This window comes from Gobio gobio (assembly GCF_949357685.1).
Source record: "Gobio gobio genome assembly, chromosome: 5".
Classification (NCBI taxonomy): Eukaryota; Metazoa; Chordata; class Actinopteri; order Cypriniformes; family Gobionidae; genus Gobio; species Gobio gobio.
This window is the reverse complement of record NC_137101.1, coordinates 51618971-51640835: the sequence shown is the minus strand read 5'-3', so window position 1 is coordinate 51640835 and position 21865 is coordinate 51618971. Positions and strand designations below refer to the sequence as shown.

At 45.6% G+C, this 21865-nt stretch overlaps 1 protein-coding gene across 3 annotated transcripts in view; it reads left to right on the top strand.

Annotated features, from left to right (window-relative positions):
• LOC307126561 (protein NLRC3-like) overlaps positions 1-21865 on the top strand; it is a gene marked incomplete at its 3' end in the record, with an annotated part of 127614 nt that overhangs the window by 40703 nt on the left and 65046 nt on the right. For 2 of the 3 annotated variants that reach the window (XR_013816505.1, XM_079817157.1), the window contains exon 6: positions 19391-19564. Coding sequence is in view for 2 of the 3 variants with exons in the window: in XM_079817157.1 (XP_079673283.1) it covers positions 19391-19564 (174 nt within the window). Of the gene's footprint in view, positions 1-19390; positions 19569-21865 lie in introns of those variants that run through there. The other variant, XM_079817158.1, reaches the window with a different exon arrangement.

Below are 21865 nucleotides of genomic sequence, written 5' to 3'. Positions count from 1 at the left end.
GTGAAATAACATTCCTTTCTTGATATGCGTTATTCACTATCTTGATTTGTTATTTGAAGGAAAAATACAATCGTATACAAAAACAGTTCACAGTGCATTAAGTAAGGAATAATTGACGACGGGCCGTTCAATTATTAGAATGATAATGCACACCCGAGGTGGTGATGCGGTCACGACGCGAAGCGGAGTGGCCGTTACACCTCGGGTGTGCATTATCATTCTAATAATTGAACGGCCCGGAGTCAATTATTCCGCTTATACTACGGTTACCACACCTCAAGACATCGATCCGATTATATATTTAAAGGGATTCGTCCGGTTTTTGTACTTAAATCGCTATTGTGAGTAGGACTATTTCTTCCGCGTCTCATCCAACAGCTCTTTTGCTAGTTCCGAAACGTCATTTTAAAGCTGTTAACGAAGGCTTGAGCCGTTGATAGCATTCTACTGCAGTTATTAATAAAGTTATTAGAGAGAGAGAGAGAGAGAGAGAGAGAGCTTGTGTGAATTAGGCTGCCTCTGTGCGTCTCTAAACAACGCTGTTATTACCTCGCTAGTGAAAAAATGTCACGTGTAGCTCCACTATATGGCGAACTGATCAAATCGTCAGGGCAACGCTGACACCTTTTTGTGCAAACTGTAGTGCGTGTGCGAGCACGTGTGATTTCAGTAATGAGACTGAAAAGCTTGCCTTAGGTGTCCGCTTCCGTTTTTTGGTTTTCATCTGGACTGTATAATACTGCTGCCGCCCAGTTGTTGAACGTTTTATATTCACTGTAAATATTACGATTTACTTTAGGAAAATCGTCTGTCATATTGTTGTTTTTTAGTCCTGCAATTTCCGTTATTACAGTTAACTATGCGAAGTGATATGGAACTGTAATGCGGTCAAGAGAGCTGCCTGGAACTACGTTCGCTGTGCATCTCCCAGAAAATAATTGCACACCTCAGAACGTTCATCAGCCAATCAGATTCAAGCATTCAACGGCCCCGTAGTATAACTAATGTTAACAAGATTTTAATAATGCATTGGTAAATGTTGAAATGAACATTAACAAAGATAAATAAATGCTTTATAAGTGCAGTTCATTATTAGTTAATATTAACTAATGTAGTTAACTAATGTTAGCTAATGAACCTTATTGTAAAGTGTTACCGGAAATTCAAAGCATCCAGTAGCTGATACACAACACAAGACATCACAACTCACAAAAAAAAAAAAAAAAAACACTTAACAGCAATAGTACCAACAATCTAAATTCACCTGATAAAAATAGTAATTGTACACAAATCTACTTGCTAATATACAGCAATTAGCATTAAAGAAAGAGAGAGAAAAAGAGAAAGGATCCAACTTAACTGTATCAGCATTATACACAATGATTTAATTAATTAATTACACCCCTTCCTCACTGGGAGCAATTAAATAGCCTTATGGCCTGAGGGACAAAATACTTCCTCAACCAGTCCGTTGAGCAGTAATCAGTAATCTGCCACTGAACATACTCTTCTGCCTAGAGATTGCGCTAAATAGAGGGTGATGGGCATTATCTCTGATAGATAAGAATTTCTTAAGAGACCTTTTCTCAACCACTGATATGAGGGGGTCCAGCTGTGTACCAACTGTAGCGTCTGGAGTCGCTCTTGACATGAGATCAAAGTGGTGGGTCGTTCGAGAAACACCAGAGATGCAGATCTTTTGCACAGCTCTGCCTATGAATTAGTATTAGCATATAAATGAGTGTAGTGGTGCCAGTTGAGGCTGGCCAAATGGCCGCACTATCACCCTTACGACCAGCAGAGACAACGCAGGCCGTGCCGTTATCACCTTGTGAGGAACTTCAAATAGATTCCTATCACACACACACACAGACACACACACACACACAAGTATTCCTCTTCATATTAGCCTTTAATTTAACCATTCCAGAAATATGTGATGACCCTTGTGTTATATGTATGTTGACCACAAAGTATATATTTGTATGTGTGTGTGATGTTAATCCTAAATGCTCAAAATGGCTCTGTAAAAGAGATACACTGTCTTTCATGCATTTAAACACAGGCATGTTTGATGTCTAAAGGTTTCTCTTTCTTTGTCCCAGTCAGTGGTGCAAAGTAGATGATTATGAGATGTACCTTTTAGTAGGTTTAGCCCTTTTTGAGCGAAACTTTACTAATTCTGGCTCCCGGCAAGAACATTCCATTGAGTAATAAAGTCAGAACAAAGAAACTCTCTCCCGCCTGAAATTCACACCAACGATTGGTTGCCGCCGGGAAAGTGGGCGTAGTTTAATGGATCTCAAAAGACAGTAACACAAGCATATCGGTGCTCAGTCATCTTGCAAGAACCCCGGACGAGACAAATTTCCTTTTCCTCCCATCTCATCAGCGCGGCTCGCGGGTTTTCGACCTGCGAGCCGGCGCGGTCCAGCCAAGCTGATGTTTCCTTTGAAGATCGACGCGCTCCGCGGCGCAGTCAGCGGACGCACTTAGCTGGACGAGATGAATTTCCCTTCCAAGACGACACCTTTAAAAATCCCGCGGACCAACGAAGCTCTGGAAGAACCAAACGGAGAGAACGCTTCATCGCGCAAACTCTCTGAGAAACGCCAACGCACGCATCTTGCTTTACACAACACCAAGAAACCATGCAAGTATCAATTCTACCGAAATTTAGATGCGTTTTAAAGATTGTACCCCTGTTTAAGGTGATATTTCTTGCTGGCTCCAATGGTTTTGTCTGGGAAGGTGTCGGATCGGACACGATCTTACCCTCCTTCCTTTCCTTTCCCTTCCCCTCATCCTCCTCTTTACTTTCCACTATTCTGTAAATACATGTATTCTTTATGTAGTCATATGTAATCGTAGTATTAATCTTTATTAAAACCATGATATTCACGTTTTGATTGTCATTGTTTGCTCACGGAACACGAGTCCCTTTAATGTCAGATCTAAGCTACGAGCTCTTATAAGCATCGTTGAATGCTTTAATTAATACCATAACTCGGAAAGTTTGTCCTTTGTGGCCAGAGGGACAAACTTCCCGAAAATTGGGTAGGAAGAATAGACCTGGTGAGTGGATAAGGAATCTCCGCTCGTCCTTTAAACGGAACGGAGAGGAATTTTGAATCAACTCCCTTGAGGTTATTCTGTGATTATTTAATATAGATATATCTGTAGTTAATTACAATAAATTATTGTTAACCATATATATATATATTATATTGCATAAATACCGAGGTGAGGTATTCCCATCTTGGAGATTGGTGATTAGATTATAACCCCGTTATGATTAATCATAAATCCCTAAATATTAATACCCACAATTCCCTATTGAGCTAATTTTTGATTTAAATATAATATGTAACCCTAAAACCCTACATATTTTTGGTGGAGAATATTTCGAGCACATTCTAAACTCTGTTTTGTGAGCAACTTTGTCAATTTTATGCGTATATCATTTGTGTTAATTGTTGTCTTATATGCGCGCTTCAGTGAGACAAGTCGCAATCGCGAACTCATGTATCTGTAACTGAAAAGCCCAAAGCTCATTTCAGTTAGTCCTATGTTAACAGCGTCTATTTTGGTCAAACATTTTGGTCACTGTTAATTGTTAAAAAGAAACTGCAGTTCATAATATTAAAACTGTCTCTGTAAAGGGAAAAAAACTTCTTTTGCAGAACATTTTAATATTATCAATTCCACCTGTTAGAACGAAGAAATCTTCTTTCAGCGTGATGCCACCTGTGCGTGATGCCACCTGTGCGTGATGCCACCTGTTAGAACGAAGAAATCTTCTTTCAACGTGATGCCACCTGTGCGTGATGCCACCTGTGCGTGATGCCACCTGTGCGTGATGCCACCTGTTAGAACGAAGAAATCTTCTCCCAGCGTGATGACGATTTGAGCGTATTCCTCTTATTCGTTTTGTAAAAGGCCTTATAAATCGCTAGCGATCTCACCCCCTTAGGTGGAGTTTTGGCATAGCTAACCAGAACGCACACCTTGCACAAATCAACCAGAAAAAAAAACTGCTGGCCAGTATCTGCTTGATGTGTGAATGGGAGTATTTTATTTTAACCTTGATCACGTTAAAATTTGTTGCAGAGAAAATGCTCTGTTCTACATTTGTGTGTATATGCGGTAAATAAATCCGTCCACACACTCTGTGCTTCAAAATTGGCACAAAGGAAATTTGAAAACAAATTCTATTCACACTTGTGATTGCAGTTAAATTGCTGCGTTAGGAAGCTGGACCCTCCCCATTGTCGGACGCTCAAGCTTCATAATCACCTAATTTTGGGTAGTGTAATACCTCCGAGTAACACAAGGGGGCAGCCCGCTAGGTGTGCTGCACCTCTCAAATTACCCACGCCTGACTCCACTACGCCATCTTGTGGACGTCTGCAGATGTTTGCCTTATTAAACTCTCTCAAGCGAACTCTCGTTATTTTATTTGTTTACTATTATAATTATTTTCATTTATTTCCTGTTATTGCTATTGTTTGAAGTCATTCAATCTTTCGGGTTCAATGACTTCTCACACTTATTTAAATTTGGTTTAAACAAAGTTTGAATTTGAATTTAAATTAAGTTCTCCTTTCAGCCAGTGATGCTACCTAAGGGGAATGGACCCCTTTTGGGACATCTCCTGCTAAGTCAGTTTCCCTTTCTTTCTCATTGTTTCAATTTGAGTTACTTTTGCTTGTCTGTTCTTTTCTTCCCTTTTTATTGTTATTTGTTTATCAATTGGTTTCTTCCATTTCATACCAGTCTGATACCCTGCACTTATTTAAATTTTGGTTTAAGCAAGCTTGAACCTGAATTTAAATTAAGCCTTCTCTTTTCAGCCTGCGACAGCCACTTATCAGTAGCACGCCCCCTGCTGGGCACTCTCAAAAGTTGGCTCTCCTCTCTCTCTTCTCCTTTGGCTCCATTTCCGAATAGATTAATTTAATTAATTCCACTTCTCCCTTTTTCAATGTTGTTCTGATAATTACCAACATTATCATCATTTTATGTTTTAGTACTATTTATTGAATAGTCTTTTACCTCACCCACTTTACAGAATTATTTGAATTTGGTTAAAACAAGTTTAAGCTTAAGCTGATGTCACGTTTTCCTTGTTAGCCATTTATATATTCACAGGTAGTACCTCCCCTAGTGCTTGTGGTGAATTTCCGGTTGTCTTCTGGCTGGGTTCCGGTGAGTGGAGTCACCTGGCCTGCGTAACTGACACCGGTCGTGGGTGAATCGCAGACACCTCTGTCTCCGTACCATTGGCGGCGGCACGCAGCAGGCTAAGCATTTCGGGCACTCCAGGGAGAAGTCAACGAGTCCAACTGAACCGCTCAAGGGCATCTTGGTTAATTACTCTGATCCTCGGTTTGGACTCCAAAGGGATTTCAGAGGAAACCCAACTTCAACTCTTCAGTCTGGCCGTTGACCAAACTTACCTGAGTGCTGCCCAGTCATGCTAAAAGTCACACGCTGTTTGAGTGGGCGCACCGTGGTACCAAGGGACGAGGATCTGGGAACACCGCGGTCGAGTGTCCAGGGACCGCCGGCGAGATTGACCTCGCCATCGGTTCTCACCTGAGGCGACCCCGATTCACCCCAGGCATAGTAAGTTAAATAAGCCCATTCACTTATTGCAAGCCCTAGAATATACATATTCCTGGTCACTTAAGTGTTTGGCCACACCTTTCTTTTTTTGTAAGCCATACCTTTCCCCTAGGCTTTATAGCTCAACAGCGCCCCCTCACTCGTTGGCCCTGTCATAAACCCTAGCATTGGTATTAAGCTTAGAGCCTTCCCATATCTATCTCTTCTCATGTTCTCATTCTGTTTTATTTCGTGCCTTCTTAGTATTCTTGGATATTTCGCCCTTTTCTTTTCTTTTCTTTTCTACTCTACTATTCTGTTGTTTAGTTTCTTCCAGTTCACCTAAAGACAGAACCTATGAGAGCCATCAAGGAAAGCTGAATAATAGATTGACGATCAGCAGCCAGTATCAGTAAATGACCCACTAGGCTACCGCACTGTCAAAATTGTTATTTAAATCCGGCACTCACCCACACAAATCGGCCCCACCTGGCCGCTCACGGCCAAGACAACAGGTGCACGGCCTAGATTCCACTAACTGTCTGCACCAGTTAGTCCAAAATTGCACACACAATTAAATAGTCACATATGGCTATAAGCACTACACCCTATACGGACTTGCATTGGCCTCTTTTGTGTTGTCTCTCTCTTGCCCACAGTAAGCGGTGTGTCCCATTCATCCAGCCCCACCGCCGCTGGGATCACGTCGAGACCTGATCGAGCACCAGGACGACTGCGTTCCTGCCTAAAGCCACGGTGACCTGCAGCCCCTGAGCCAAGAACGGCAGCGTTGAAGCTCCATGCCGAGGAGGCCCGTAGTAACCAGGACCACGCGCAGAGTCGATTAGATCAGCTACTCCTCGAGACCCAGGACTGACGCGGACGGAAAGACGGAACGGACCTACAACTTCGGGAGGAAGTTGAGAGACTCCAAAATGCCCCGGCAGAACTTCGTGTAGAGACAAGCACAGAGAGCAGTTGGAGAAAGAATCCGAAGAGGAACCAAAAGAAAAACTCCAACGAGGTGAAGCTCTCCTAACAAGAGCAAAGATTGAACTGAAAGAAAGAAACAGCAAGGCCAAAGCTTGTGAAACCCACTTGCAAACGCCCATGCCAAGGTCCAAGATTTGGTTAAAAAAAAAAAAAAAAAAGACTATTCAAGACAAAGAACTTGAAACTGTTCACAGAGAACTGAAGTTCACATGTACATCGCACAGTGAACAGCAAGGGGAAACACGCACCACACAGTTTCCCCTGACAAGTGGGACAAGAAACCCCCAGCCAAGAGTTTCAAGCTCAAAAAAAAGGTGAAAGCCCACTGCCCAGGTTGTCACCAGCCAGCAGCCACGAGCCCCCACCAGCAGCAAAGGGGGTGGGAGCCAATCCAGAGAATCATGCTCAGGCACATCATGGCTTCCCAAGAACTCTACAAGCTGGCCAGAAACATCCCAACTTTCACCCCAAACCCTGCAGGGTATGAACTTTCACTTACAACATGAGACCGTAAAGCTGGACTACCAACAGCTACGGGACTGCCGACCAAAAAGACTGTTTCTGAAAAGACTGTGAGAAATCTAATGGTTTACCCTGTCTCTGATCACCGTTCAGAGCTGGCTCCAGGGGGCGCCCTGCAACAACGCAGTGACAGACTTTGTAACCGGCAAGACCGTTCCAAGCCAGCAGAGAGCAGCGCAACTGGCACGGTGCCCGTCTTAAGCACCTGTCCAAGCACTCTGAAAGACTCTGAGACAAGCCACGTCTGTCTAACCACCCAAAGGTGGAGCCGCGTGAGATGCCAGCCGACAGCCCAGAAATGGCAGCACCCCTAGCCCAAACAGCCAGCGGCGGAACGGCTCGCCCCAAACGAACCCAAGTCTGAGCACTCACCAGAGCCAGACGGTGCAGTTTCATCTGAGTCAGCAGAGATCCTGAGGATTCTGAAAGAACTTCTCGCAAGGGAGACAAGAAGGACAGGCCAGACAGCTTACGACTGTGACCAAGACCGGCACCCAACGTCCTTCCTGACTGCTCTCCGACGGAACCAAGCACCGCACAAACCACAGTCCAAAGATCCAGAGACTTCATCACCAAATGACAGCGTCACTCAACTCCCTTAGCTGACAGCTGCACTTCCTGAACAATCGAACTCTGAAATCCCAAAATGTGAGTTGAATGTGCAGTCATACAGCCAAAATGAGATCCAACTTGAACAGATAGCTCCCATCCAGCTAACGATGGGCCTAATGAGTCTGGTACACCCAGTGTACATCTAACCAATGGACACGTACCCCTTTCTCGTCTGCAAAGATCTGCTAGATCGTTTTCAGCCCCTACTAGACTTCAAACAGCTAAAGATTTGGGCTCAAGTACGAGAACCTCTGCCTCTCCAGCCACCCAGATCACCTGAGCCAGACTGTCAGGTCACAGAGGTCACGAGAAATCTTGCAACCCGCTGCGAGAACACTGTCTCAGCACCAGAGCAAAGTTCAAGCTCGCTACTCTGCACTTTTCAACTCACCATAGACTCTGACTTTCACTGCCCCAAGGTCATGACTGACCTCCAGCTGAATGATGTAACAACTACAGACATCATACTCTCACTATGGGCAGACAACTCAGCCATCAGTCTAGCACTGTTCAAAGCCCTCATGAAAGACACATCCAACCTTCCATCTGCAAGCAAGTGCACCCACTGCCCGTTGGACTCCTGCCTAACAACCATGGTAACTGTCAAGGGCACCTGCATTTTGAACTTGAAATGGAACGATCAGTGCCTCACACACCACATCCTGGTCCTTCAAGATCCACTGCATAACGTCTACATAGAAGCAGACCCCTTGATCCGCCTCAAGGCTCATGTGGACTTTACCAATGAGGTAGTGTGAGCCCCACTGACATCACAGCCCCGTGTGGTTCCTGCCAAGCCTGAAAACCTCCTGCCAGGCCAGACCATCCCAAGAGTCTGTACTTTAATCAACGAACAGGATACTGCAGCACCAGCTGTCTTTCACCTTCTGCAACCGACAGCGTACTTTCACCAGGTGCCCAATCGGCTATGCCAACTCACCAGCCGAGTTTAACATCTTCCGAAACGAAGCATGCCCAACACCTGTTCGACGCGTGTGATGACATCACAAGAACACACGACATGACTGTCCACCGGGAAAAGGTGACAGGACACTCAAGGCAACCCGGCCTTGACAAAGACTTGAATGACCAAACTGATTCCCTGGCCAAGACTGGCACACTTCACGGCAATCCATGGTCACCTCCCACCCACACAACCACCCGTGATGGCGCTGTGATAACCCGCAGCAAACTGACTATTCCTGCGACGATTCCAACATCACAGCCGCTTACGCTGGCTCTACAATTTCCATAAATGACACAGCTGACATGCAAGCCTCTGACACTGCCATAAAAGCTATGAGTAACCACCTCTCAGACCCCTCCAACCACCCTGTCACGATGTCTGACTTCACCGCTACCACAGGCCTCAGACGACCGCATGACGGCAAACACATGCTGCGTGAGAAAACAAACATTCTGGGGGATGCCTCTGACGCCCTCACAGCGCTAAAGCTTGTGATGCCACAGTGTCAAAAGGGGGGTAATGCTAAATGTATGCCCACAACGCACCATGTGCCGGACACCACGGTACCAGAGCCACAAGACACAGAAGCAAGTGAAATATTGGCCTGGCATGCAGCAAGTCGTGTCAGAGTATGTCAGAGAAGTGTCTGGTTTGCTGACAATCCTAACCGGCAAACCCAAACCCCAGAGCCCCTGCAACGCAGAAGAGTCACAGTCCCGTGGTCATACCTTCAAATAGACTGGGCGGGATCCCTTCCCAGATCGACGAGGGACCACAAGTACTTCCTCACAGTTGTATGCCAGTTCTCCAAGTGAGTAGAATGTCTTTGAGCACCCAACGACACCAAGTTGAATGAACCAATTGAGCTGGGGCCAGCATGCTGAGAAAGTATGTGTCTGCCAACCAGAAAGACTGGGATGTGAAACGTCCATTGGTGCTCATGACCATCAGAGCCACCCCGCATGAATCAACTCATGTGTCTACTTTGGAACTTGTGACTGGGTGTCAGACGACCCTGCTGCATCAAACAAGAGACTCTAGTTTTGTCAGAACTTACACTGCTCACCAGCACATTGACAAACTACACCTGAAGTGGCTCAGACAGCTGTTGAACCATGAGAGCAGCTGGACAGATCAAACACATGCAGAACTGTCACTATGGCAAACGCCAAGTACCAGACAAGCCACTGGGCGGAGCCACGGAAGACAGCGCGTCCACCCTGCGCACACCACAGGATGTCCCACAGCCGTCGACAACAACGCCCTCTGCCAAACCCTTCACGCAGCTGTCAAGCGGAGGCGGCACAAGGACAGCTGGACACTACTATCTCAGGGTCACAGGAGCTGCTGACACCAGCAAAATAGCCCCTGAACAGGACTCACCAGATGAGGACTGCAAAGGACAAGCTTCCAACTCCTTGCCACACACAGCTCAGGCAAGCTCACAACAGCACGGCTACAAGAAGCAGAGCAGAACTCCGATCCTTCGGACTTCTCGTGACTGAGAGGCTAACAACTACCTGCTTCCCTCCTGTCACCAGCACTAGGTCAGTCTGAAACCCTCTTCAGGCCACATAGACCCCTTACCACTTCCTGAGACCACAAGCAGAAACCTGCGCCACACAGACGGACTTCAGGATGACAGGTGACGCACCGTCATGGCACCTGCTGCCTCGACACCTGTTGCACAAGGTCAGAGACCTGAACTTGGCTGCTGCCTGCCTTATCTGCCGTGGAGTGACCATTACTCCAGGAGACACAAACGACCAGAGTGTGTGGATTCACGTACCAAAGGGTACCATCCTCCACCTTGATGATCTGGCATCGTAATACCTCCCAAGTGAAGAGTACTGGTCAGAGCTGGAAACCCCATCCTTCTTCAAGAATCACAACTTCACTCTAGATCCAGAACTGGAACTAAAGATTAAGAAAGGGGGTCCTAGCCAATTGACATCACTCTCATCGACACAGCTCTTTACCTTGCTACAGCATCATGCCACACCCTGACACTGGGCCTGGCTTTCATCCTAGTCAAGAGGGTCCACGAGATGCGAGAGTCCATGACCAAGAACACAGCCTCTCTCCTCCTGGGATTCAAACGAAACCCACGGAAGGGAGGTACCAAGACAGAGACAAGGCCAAACCTCATCAGGATGGACCCTCAGCCTGAGGAACCAAAGGCTTGGAACGATTAGAAACCACCTGCCACTCGACCACCATGATCCACCTGCCATCTGACCATCATGATCCCACTCGACTACCATCCGATCAAAACGACAACTGTCATCCGACGAGGTCAACCGGACGTCGTCACATGACAAAGGGGGACTGTAGCGTCTGGAGTCGCTCTTGACATGAGATCAAAGTGGTGGGTCGTTCGAGAAACACCAGAGATGCAGATCTTTTGCACAGCTCTGCCTATGAATTAGTATTAGCATATAAATGAGTGTAGTGGTGCCAGTTGAGGCTGGCCAAATGGCCGCACTATCACCCTTACGACCAGCAGAGACAACGCAGGCCGTGCCGTTATCACCTTGTGAGGAACTTCAAATAGATTCCTATCACACACACACACAGACACACACACACACACAAGTATTCCTCTTCATATTAGCCTTTAATTTAACCATTCCAGAAATATGTGATGACCCTTGTGTTATATGTATGTTGACCACAAAGTATATATTTGTATGTGTGTGTGATGTTAATCCTAAATGCTCAAAATGGCTCTGTAAAAGAGATACACTGTCTTTCATGCATTTAAACACAGGCATGTTTGATGTCTAAAGGTTTCTCTTTCTTTGTCCCAGTCAGTGGTGCAAAGTAGATGATTATGAGATGTACCTTTTAGTAGGTTTAGCCCTTTTTGAGCGAAACTTTACTAATTCTGGCTCCCGGCAAGAACATTCCATTGAGTAATAAAGTCAGAACAAAGAAACTCTCTCCCGCCTGAAATTCACACCAACGATTGGTTGCCGCCGGGAAAGTGGGCGTAGTTTAATGGATCTCAAAAGACAGTAACACAAGCATATCGGTGCTCAGTCATCTTGCAAGAACCCCGGACGAGACAAATTTCCTTTTCCTCCCATCTCATCAGCGCGGCTCGCGGGTTTTCGACCTGCGAGCCGGCGCGGTCCAGCCAAGCTGATGTTTCCTTTGAAGATCGACGCGCTCCGCGGCGCAGTCAGCGGACGCACTTAGCTGGACGAGATGAATTTCCCTTCCAAGACGACACCTTTAAAAATCCCGCGGACCAACGAAGCTCTGGAAGAACCAAACGGAGAGAACGCTTCATCGCGCAAACTCTCTGAGAAACGCCAACGCACGCATCTTGCTTTACACAACACCAAGAAACCATGCAAGTATCAATTCTACCGAAATTTAGATGCGTTTTAAAGATTGTACCCCTGTTTAAGGTGATATTTCTTGCTGGCTCCAATGGTTTTGTCTGGGAAGGTGTCGGATCGGACACGATCTTACCCTCCTTCCTTTCCTTTCCCTTCCCCTCATCCTCCTCTTTACTTTCCACTATTCTGTAAATACATGTATTCTTTATGTAGTCATATGTAATCGTAGTATTAATCTTTATTAAAACCATGATATTCACGTTTTGATTGTCATTGTTTGCTCACGGAACACGAGTCCCTTTAATGTCAGATCTAAGCTACGAGCTCTTATAAGCATCGTTGAATGCTTTAATTAATACCATAACTCGGAAAGTTTGTCCTTTGTGGCCAGAGGGACAAACTTCCCGAAAATTGGGTAGGAAGAATAGACCTGGTGAGTGGATAAGGAATCTCCGCTCGTCCTTTAAACGGAACGGAGAGGAATTTTGAATCAACTCCCTTGAGGTTATTCTGTGATTATTTAATATAGATATATCTGTAGTTAATTACAATAAATTATTGTTAACCATATATATATATATTATATTGCATAAATACCGAGGTGAGGTATTCCCATCTTGGAGATTGGTGATTAGATTATAACCCCGTTATGATTAATCATAAATCCCTAAATATTAATACCCACAATTCCCTATTGAGCTAATTTTTGATTTAAATATAATATGTAACCCTAAAACCCTACACAACCACAGAGCCAGCCTTCCTGACCAGGTTGTCCAGCCACATAGCATCCCTCTTCTTAATACCTCCCCCCAGCATACCACAGCATAGAAGAGGATGCTGGCCTCAACGGATTGGTAAAACATCACCAACAGTCTCTGACTGATGTTAAAAGACACCAGCCTTCTCAAGAAATATAATCTTAATCTACTCTGCCCCTTCCTGTTGTGGGATTTAACACTTTCAGACCAGTCCAATTTATAATCAAGCAGTAGTCCCAGGTCCTCACAACCTCAACATTGCCCGCCCCTCTATGGATATCGGTTGCAGGTGAAGCCTCCGAAAGTCCACCACCATCTCTTTGGTCTTAGAGGTGTTCAGCTGTAGATGATTAGCCATAAGGTTCCTGCATCACTGTCCACTCAGTACACTCAAAAAAGTCCCTCAGGGCATCCCCTCTGCCTCAGGTGACCTTTTTACTAAATGAATGTGTGGTTTTGGGTTGTCTTCTCACAAGTGGTTTATACTGGGGCTGTAACAGTATCAATGTTCAGATTTTCCCAGTGGTGGCAGAGGGGTGGCGTTATATGCATCTCTCACATTAGAATAAAAGAGATCAATTGTTCTTTTTTTCCTAGTACGGCAAATCTCACACTGCTCTACATCCCCGGAATTTCCGCCTCAGTTCCTACGGTATTGGGTGAACAATACCGGCGCGTCCCATTGAGCAGTGAGAAATCAATTGCTTCTTTGAATAAATAAGTTTTCCAGCACCAGTTTGAGAAAAAGAAGTCGCCATATCCATGGTATATTTAAAAAGAGAAATTCTGTAATATGTACAAAGTGAGAGAAGTATAACACAACACAAAAACGGAGCTACTGAAAGGGCAGATGTGGGTGGATGAGATAAATCATTGTGTTTGTTTGATAAATACATTTTGCAAGCCCTGTGGGCGAATCCTTCCGGTTGCTGCAAAGTGCAATGTTTTCAAAACAATTGCCCATGTGTACTGACAAGGCAGGAGAAAGGCTCAAAACAGGGAAGAAAATAGCCTTTTACTTATTCATTATGATGTTTTTGAATGTAAAAACCATGTAAACGTCATAAGTTGACCACAGACAACAGTATAAAAAAATTAAAAAGATGATGTCACTCGGAGGGAGGCGTGATCATGTCTGCTGAACACCCCAGTTTCTTGACTCCACCCCCCATGACAAAACAGTGCCATGAAGTGAAACACACAGAAAAGTGAAGCGCAAAGGGGAAACAGTATCGCAAATTCGCACTTTCAGAATTAAAGGAGCGTTGCAAATGAAATCACTTTATTTTTCTTTTGCAATACTTATTTTTTGTTTGCAAAACTTATTTTTTTCTCTCAATACTTAATTTTTCTTTTGCAATTCTTTATTTTTGTTTGCAAAACGTCTAAGATTACGTATGTTACCTCTGTTCCCTGAGAACAGGGAACGAGCGCTGCGTCTAGCTGACGCTATGGGGAACGCCCTCGGCGTGACTGGTGTCTGAAGCTACTATCGAATCACGGCAAAGTCTTTGACCGACGTCAGCCCATGACGTCATCAACGTGCGACCCGGAAGTTTAAAAGGGCGCCGTGCCAACACATACACATCTTCTCGTCTGAAGGGACTGTATGGCAGATATGCCCTGAAGCATGGCAACGCGACGCAGCGCTCGTTCCCTGTTCTCAGGGAACAGAGGTTACATACGTAACCTTAGACGTTCCCTTTCGAAAGGGAACTCTCGCTGCGTCTAGCTGACGCTATGGGGAACGATATACCAACGCCGGCATGCTGAGGGGAGTGTCTGCCCATTGGCAGTGACAACTGTCAACTCAAGTAATTCATAGAAAAACCTGAGCGATTCCCCCTCAGGTCCTGGGCTGACAGTGACAGCACTCCCTACGGTCATAGCCCAAGCTATGCAACTAAACGGAACCCTAACGCACTGCGTGGAGTTCCATCTAGACAGCTCGAAGGCCCGGGACCACTACTTCCAATGAAGGGGTCCCTTCAAGGGAATGTGGCTAGGGGACCCGAAGGAACCCCAGCCAGTCACTACTCGGGAAAAAGTTCTCCCGAGTGCCACCAGGGAGGCCTGACCTGGTGCCCTAAGTGTTATGGACACTTCGGTTTAGCCAACCCTGTCTGTTCAAAACAGAGCCTCTGGATGGTGCCCAAGGGGCGTCCAAACTAAGGGACTGAAACACAGGCAGTCTTACTTAGCCCGGAACTCAGAGACGGGTTATCCAAGAGAGCAATACTCAGCGTAGTGCTTTTCAACCCTTGCTATCGAGGGGAGTCTGCCTGCTCAAATCAAGGATCTACCAGGTGCTTGTGTTTCAAAGCAGTAGGGAGGCCGAAAGGGCCTAATGACTGATCTAACAGGGAGGCCTCATGAGAGGCCTACGACCGTCTGACCAGGCTCAGGCGGCTGAGCACTCATAGACGACCCTCATTGAGGGGAGCAGCTGAGCCTGCCTGGCGAGTAACCTCCAGCTGTAGGCCCAACTACCACAAGTTCTCACAGAGAACTGGTAATCAAAGTGCCTAGCTCAGGAACTTCACCTTCAAGGATGCCCTGTGGGCCTACTACTTGATAGCGGGTATTCCAGGGAGGCCTATAGAGGCCTACTACCTAACCGCAAGCCATGCTGGAAACCCAAGCATCCTGGCTCGGGACTCCGTCCTCAGGGAGGCCTAGTGAGGCCTACTACCTGACAGCAATACCGCCTGCTGAGGTTACCCTTGTTTTCTCAAGGAGGCCTAATGGAGGCCTACTACTTGACAGTCAAGCTACGCAGGCTAGTCGGGCATCCTGTTTAAGGAACCCGTCCTCAAGGGAGGCCTGTTAAGGCCTACTACCTGATAACCAGCCTTTAGGGAGGCCTGGAGAGGCCTACTACCTGTTTGCAATACGTGCTAAATGACTGGGTCCCAGGAACACCTTAGGGAGGCCTGATGGGGCCTACTACCTCGTTCGAGTGACCACCATCTGGGACTCGACAGTCAAGCTACACAGGCTTTTCGAGCATCCTGATTAAGGAACTCGCCCTCAAGGGAGGGCTGTTAAGGCCTACTACCTGATAACCAGCCTTTAGGGAGGCCTGGAGAGGCCTGCTACCTGTTTGCAATGCGTGCTAACTGTTTCAGATGACTGGATCCCAGGAACACCTTAGGGAGGCCTGATGGGCCTACTACCTTGTTCGAGTCAGGGAGGCCTATTAAGGCCTAGAATTAACAGCAGGCTTTCAGGGAGGCCTGATGAGGCCTACAACCTGCCTCTGAGAGCGACCACAATCTGGGAACTCACCCTCAGGAAAGCCTAGTAAGGTCTTAGAGTTAACAGCAGGCCTTTCAGGGAGGCCTGATGAGGCCTACAACCTGCCTCTGGTAGTGATCACAACCTGAGAGCTCACCCTCAAGGAGGCCTAGTAAGGCCTTACAACTACCAGCGGGCCTTCGGGGAGGCCTGATGAGGCCTATAACCTGATAGCCTCCAGGCTAGCTGTCCTGATGCGCACATCGGTACCTCCAGTGAGGCCTGTTTGAGGTCTTCCAACTGATAATGCGCCTTGTTCAAGAGGCCTACTGAGGCCTACAATTGACAGCTGACCTTCAGGAGAGCGTATTTACCCCTATTTAACCTGATAGCCAGCTAGGCTAGTAGTACCTTGATGCTTAAGCATTGTCACCTGCCTTACTAGAGGCCTGATAAGGCCTACCACTGTCACCGTTTACTCTTGAGAACGGTGCAATCCTTCCTGCTAACTGGGACAGCCATATTTGAAAAATGTGGGTTGTAGTAATATTAGACCCTACGGCTCGTTTTCATGGAGGCCTGCTGAGGCCTAACACATGATAGCTACCCATTACTATGGGGACCTGTTCCAGGGAGGCTTGTAAAAGCCTACAAGCTGTACGAGTTTCGCAAAAACGAGAAATAACTGCCAGACAAACAAACTGACTGCTATTTAAACCAACGACTCTCAATGAGAGGAGGCCTCCGATCTAAGTACAACAAAAAGGTGACGGTGCCTCAGCAACGCGCCTCCTTCATCCACATACCAACTGACGCCGTAGCGCTCAGTCGTAACCGAGACAAACTAATCCAACCTGCAGTGGCTTAGGGAACCGAAGACACATAGTAACCCTAGGCGGTAGACAAACACTACATTCTATCAGAAAAGTGTGCTACCGCCTAGTAATCCGCAAACATTTCAAAGAAAAGAGCGGCGGCCTAAACACTACTCTCAAAATGATTAATGATATTTTTCACTACTCTCTGATAACCATAAGCGGTGGCCTATCTGGCGCCATCTTGACCAACCAGGGAAAGCCAACACACGCTCACATACACAGCCCAGATAATGGTGCTGTGTTAAAGCCTAACTAAGCAGGGGAAAGACAGTTCTCTCTGATGAATACCCAACTCTATACAGGAACCTGGGGTCTGTAAGAAATACATATTTTTAGTATAACACACAAAAATGACCACTCTCACCTGCGGCATGCTGAGCGAAGACTCATTGTGCAGTTCTCACCACCATGTTCTACCGCCCTTGAATGCCTGAAGGGGCGTTCTCACTGAGCAAGTCCGGGCGGGCCATCAGAACATAGTTCTACTCACCATAGGCCCGCCTCAGGCCTGATGTAAGAAGCGCCTGGGTAAAAGTCATAAAAAGACATTAAAAAGGAGGGGGCTATGATGTAATCGCCCTCAAGGGAAGTGATCCATCACCAACGCCTTCGTTGAGAACGTTTGTCCTGGATCACCTCCCTTAGATCCTTTTTCCCACGGGAATCCCATCTCCTCTGTGCCCTGCTCCTCCAAGGAGGGGGGGCACGAGAGGAGACGCTAGCCCTCTGGTCCTGCCTACGGTCCTCAGACCGTGAAGGACCAGGTCCCGCCTGCCTGGGTGGGGGCGTGGATCTCAGCGGTATGCATGTCTTAAATCCCGCTGAGCGCGCCTTCGCTTCCCTGAACTTTCCAACCACCGCCTCCACGGAGGTGCCGAAAAGTTCAGTAGGCGAAACCGGCGAATCGAGGAGAAAACCCCTTTTCTTTCTCCCCGATATCAGCCAGGCCCAACCACAGATGCCTCTCCGTAACCACCATAGCCGCCATAGAGCGGCCGATAGCAGCAGCAGTCTGCTTGGTGGCCCGGAGAGACAGATCTGTGGTGCGGCGCAGCTCAGCAACCGCCTCAGGGGACAGCCCGGCCCCCTGGTCGAGATCCTCCAGCAGGTCCACCTGGTATGCCTGAAACACCGCCATGGTGTGAAAAGCAGCACCAGCCTGACCCACTGCCGTGTATGCCCCTGCCATTAAAGCACAACGTGATTGAGAGAGGCAGAGTTTGAGCTCTTCAGTGTTGATGCCCACGAAATGCGAGAAAAGTTCGCAAACTTTCCTCGCCAGTCGGTAGCCTCAACACATATCCATATTCCCCTATCCCCTCGACATCAGCGAAGTTAAAACGCTGATGTTGATGAATATTGGGGCGAATATGGATTCTTCCATGCCCCCTCGATCTCTGTAAGAAGATCAAGAAGGAATGGAAGGCTCATCTGAGCTGATGGTTTATGGCCAAGAAGAAATCGATCGTGCAATCTATCACGAGCGATCTCTCCTCTAACGCGCCAACATGGCAGCAGCAGCCTGCCTGCAGTACGTTCCATAACATTCATCAGCTCAGCATACACGGTCAAGGTGGCTGAGAGGATTCATACCACTCTCACCAGCCATCCCTAAGAGCACTTGCTGTTTAGTCTCGTTAGCCGCCAGATCGTCGCGACGATCGGCGAGCTGCATCTGAGAACCCATGATGTATGCCAACGCTCAGCCTCAGCTTGAGCGGGACAGCATCATCCAGTCCCAGATGCCAAACTTTCTTCCCTCAGGAAAAAAGCCAGACTAGAGTGGAGCGATCTCAGATTGAAAACCGCTCACACTCATACACAAACAACTTCAAATTAACTTGACTGTGCATGCTCTTGATCCCAGGCAGTAAATACACACTTGTGTGTATTAATAATTGAATTTGTTTTACCTTAACTCGTATAGCAGTTCAAACAGACAGTCCCTGAAGACGAGAAAGATGTGTATGTGTTGGCACGGCGCCCTTTTATACTTCCGGGTCGCACGTTGATGACGTCATGGGCTGACGTCGGTCAAAGACTTTGCCGTGATTCGATAGTAGCTTCAGACACCAGTCACGTTGAGGGCGTTCCCCATAGCGTCAGCTAGACGCAGCGAGAGTTCCCTTTCGAAAGGGAACTTTATTTTCTTTTGAAATACTTTATTCTTTGGCAAATCCATGTGCCATTATTTTGACTTCATAAATATAGACCATAAGGTTTAAGAGCGGCAGACATTTGTATTTGGGTATGTTTATGTGGACAGTGGATTTCTAGAACCAAACTTGCCTACCCCTGTCCTAGACTGTTCAGAAAAAATAATACATGTAATGTGTGTGATGATATAATTGAGAAAATTGTTTTAGCTTTGCTCACATCACCACAGTCAAAGGTTCTTTCAAATTCCAGATTGTAAATGGTACCTAATAAGAATTACTATTGCTGTTTGTTTTGTTCTCAACACAGACTACATAGTTGTAATCTCACTGCTCAGTGTTGTGAGAGTTTGTCTTCAGCTCTACAATCCTCAAACTCTGTCCTGAGAGAGCTGGACCTGAGTAACAATGATCTTCGGGATTCGGGAGTGAAGCTTCTTTCTGATGGACTGACAAGTCCAAACTGTAAGCTGGAGATACTGAGGTAAATGGTTTTAAAATATTTAATAATTATAATTAACTATGTTATAATTGTAAGCTCCGCCCACTTGCTCAAATTTCGAAATCCAGCAGCTGGTTGAAGGACTTCTGCGTGTATGTCTTTTCTGGCACTTCTGGAAAAGTCACTTTAATTAATTAAAATGTGAAGATCAAATTTCTCAAATCTGACTCCATGTATAATTTAATCTGACCACAATTTTATATGATTTCATCAAATTTGTTGTGTTGATAATTTAACAGCTGATCAAAGGATTAGTTGTGATGTACTGTAAGGCAAGGCAAGGCAAGTTTATTTGTATAGCACATTTCATACACAGTGGCAATTCAAAGTGCTTTACACAGAAATGAAATAAAAATATTCGTAAGAGAATTAAAACAGTTATAATATGAATGAAAATAAATAAAAAATAAAGATGAAAACCCCTATCTGTGGTGGAAGAAAATAGAGAGTCAGGTTTACTTTGGGACTTCCCCATATTGACTGTCTGCTTCTTTGGTTTTAACCGGCTCACAGCACGGCCTCCTTGCCCACGTGATATCTCAAACAAAATTTAAATCACGTTGCATTTACCACAGAATCAGTCATCCAACTATGGTTTATCCACCCCCCTTATTTATCGCTCCCCGTCTCTCAACATCTTCCACCCAGATAGCCTTAACAAACTAAAAATATTGAAAGATAAAAATAAAGAGTATAATTAAAAATAAAAATAAAAACAGGGTTAAATTGAAACATATAAATTAAAATGCAAGCAGTTCGGACAAAGCATGTACAGTGGCACAGTGCTCATTCAGTAAATGCACAGCTGAACAGATGTGTTTTGAGTCTGGATTTGAAAGTGGCTACTGTTGGAGCACATCTGATCTGTTCAGGAAGCTGATTCCAGCTACGGCTGGCATAATAGCTAAATGCAGACTCTCCTTGCTTTGAGTGAACCCTTGGTATTTCTAATTGACTTGATCCTGATGATCTGAGTGATCTTTTGGGTTTGTATTTAATCAGCATATCTGCAATGTATTGAGGTCCTAGGTCATTGAGTGATTTATATACAAGTAATAGCACTTTAAAATCGATCCTAAATGTAATTGGAAGCCAGTGTAAAGACCTGAGGACTGGTGTGATATGGTCATATTTTCTGGTTCTGCTCAGGATCCTGGCAGCAGCGTTCTGTATGAGCTGCAGCTTTCTAATGGTCTTTTTGGGAAGGCCAGTGAGAAGACCATTACAATAGTTCACCCTACTGGTAATAAAAGCATGAACGAGTTTCTCTAAGTCTTGCCTGGAAACAAAGCATCTAATTCTTGCAATATTTTTCAGATGATAGTAAGCTGATTTAGTTATTGCTTTGACATGACTATTGAAACTCAGGTCTGACTCCAAAATCACACCAAGATTCCTGACTTGATTTTTTTATTTCAGACCTTTAGCCTCAAGATATGCATTTACCTTGAGAATTTCATCTTTGTTTCCAAATGTAGTAATTTCAGTTTTGTCTTTGTTTAACTGAAGAAAGTTTTGGCATCCAACTGTTAACTTCATCAATACATTTACATAGAGAGTCAATGGGGCTGTAGTCATTAGGTGATAGGGCTAAGTAGATCTGGGTGTCGTCAGCATAGCTGTGGTAAGCCATTTTGTTATTTTTTTCATTATTTGGCTAAGTGGCAGCATATACAGGTTGAATAGGAGTGGTGCAAGAATTGACCCTTGTTGGACTCCACATGTCATGGATGTCCACTCAGACTTATGGTCACCTATACTCACATAATAACCTCTCCCTTATAAGTATGACCTGAACCATTTGAGGACCATTCCAGAAAGCCCAACCCAATTTTCTAGCCTGTCAAGAAGTATGTTGTGGTCAACAGTGTCGAATGCAGCACTGAGGTCGAGTAGTACCAAAATTGATGTTTTGCCTGTTTCTGTATTGAGGCGAATATCATTTATAATCTTAATGAGGGCCGTCTCTGTGCTGTGATGCGGTCGGAAACCAGATTGAAAATTGTCAAAGGATCCGTTTGAGCTTAAGAATTTGTTCAGCTGACTGAAAACAACTTTTTCAATGATCTTGCCTATGAAGGGGAGATTTGAGATTGGTCTGTAGTTGCTCAATATGGAGTTATCCAGATTTCCCTTAACTACTGCGGTTTTAAGGGAGTTTGGAAAAGTCCCAGAAAGAAGTGAGGTGTTTACCACTTCTAGGAGATCTGCTTCTAAACAGTTAAACACACTTTTGAAAAAAGAAGTGGGGAGTGTGTCAAGGGCGCAGGTTGATGTTTTAAG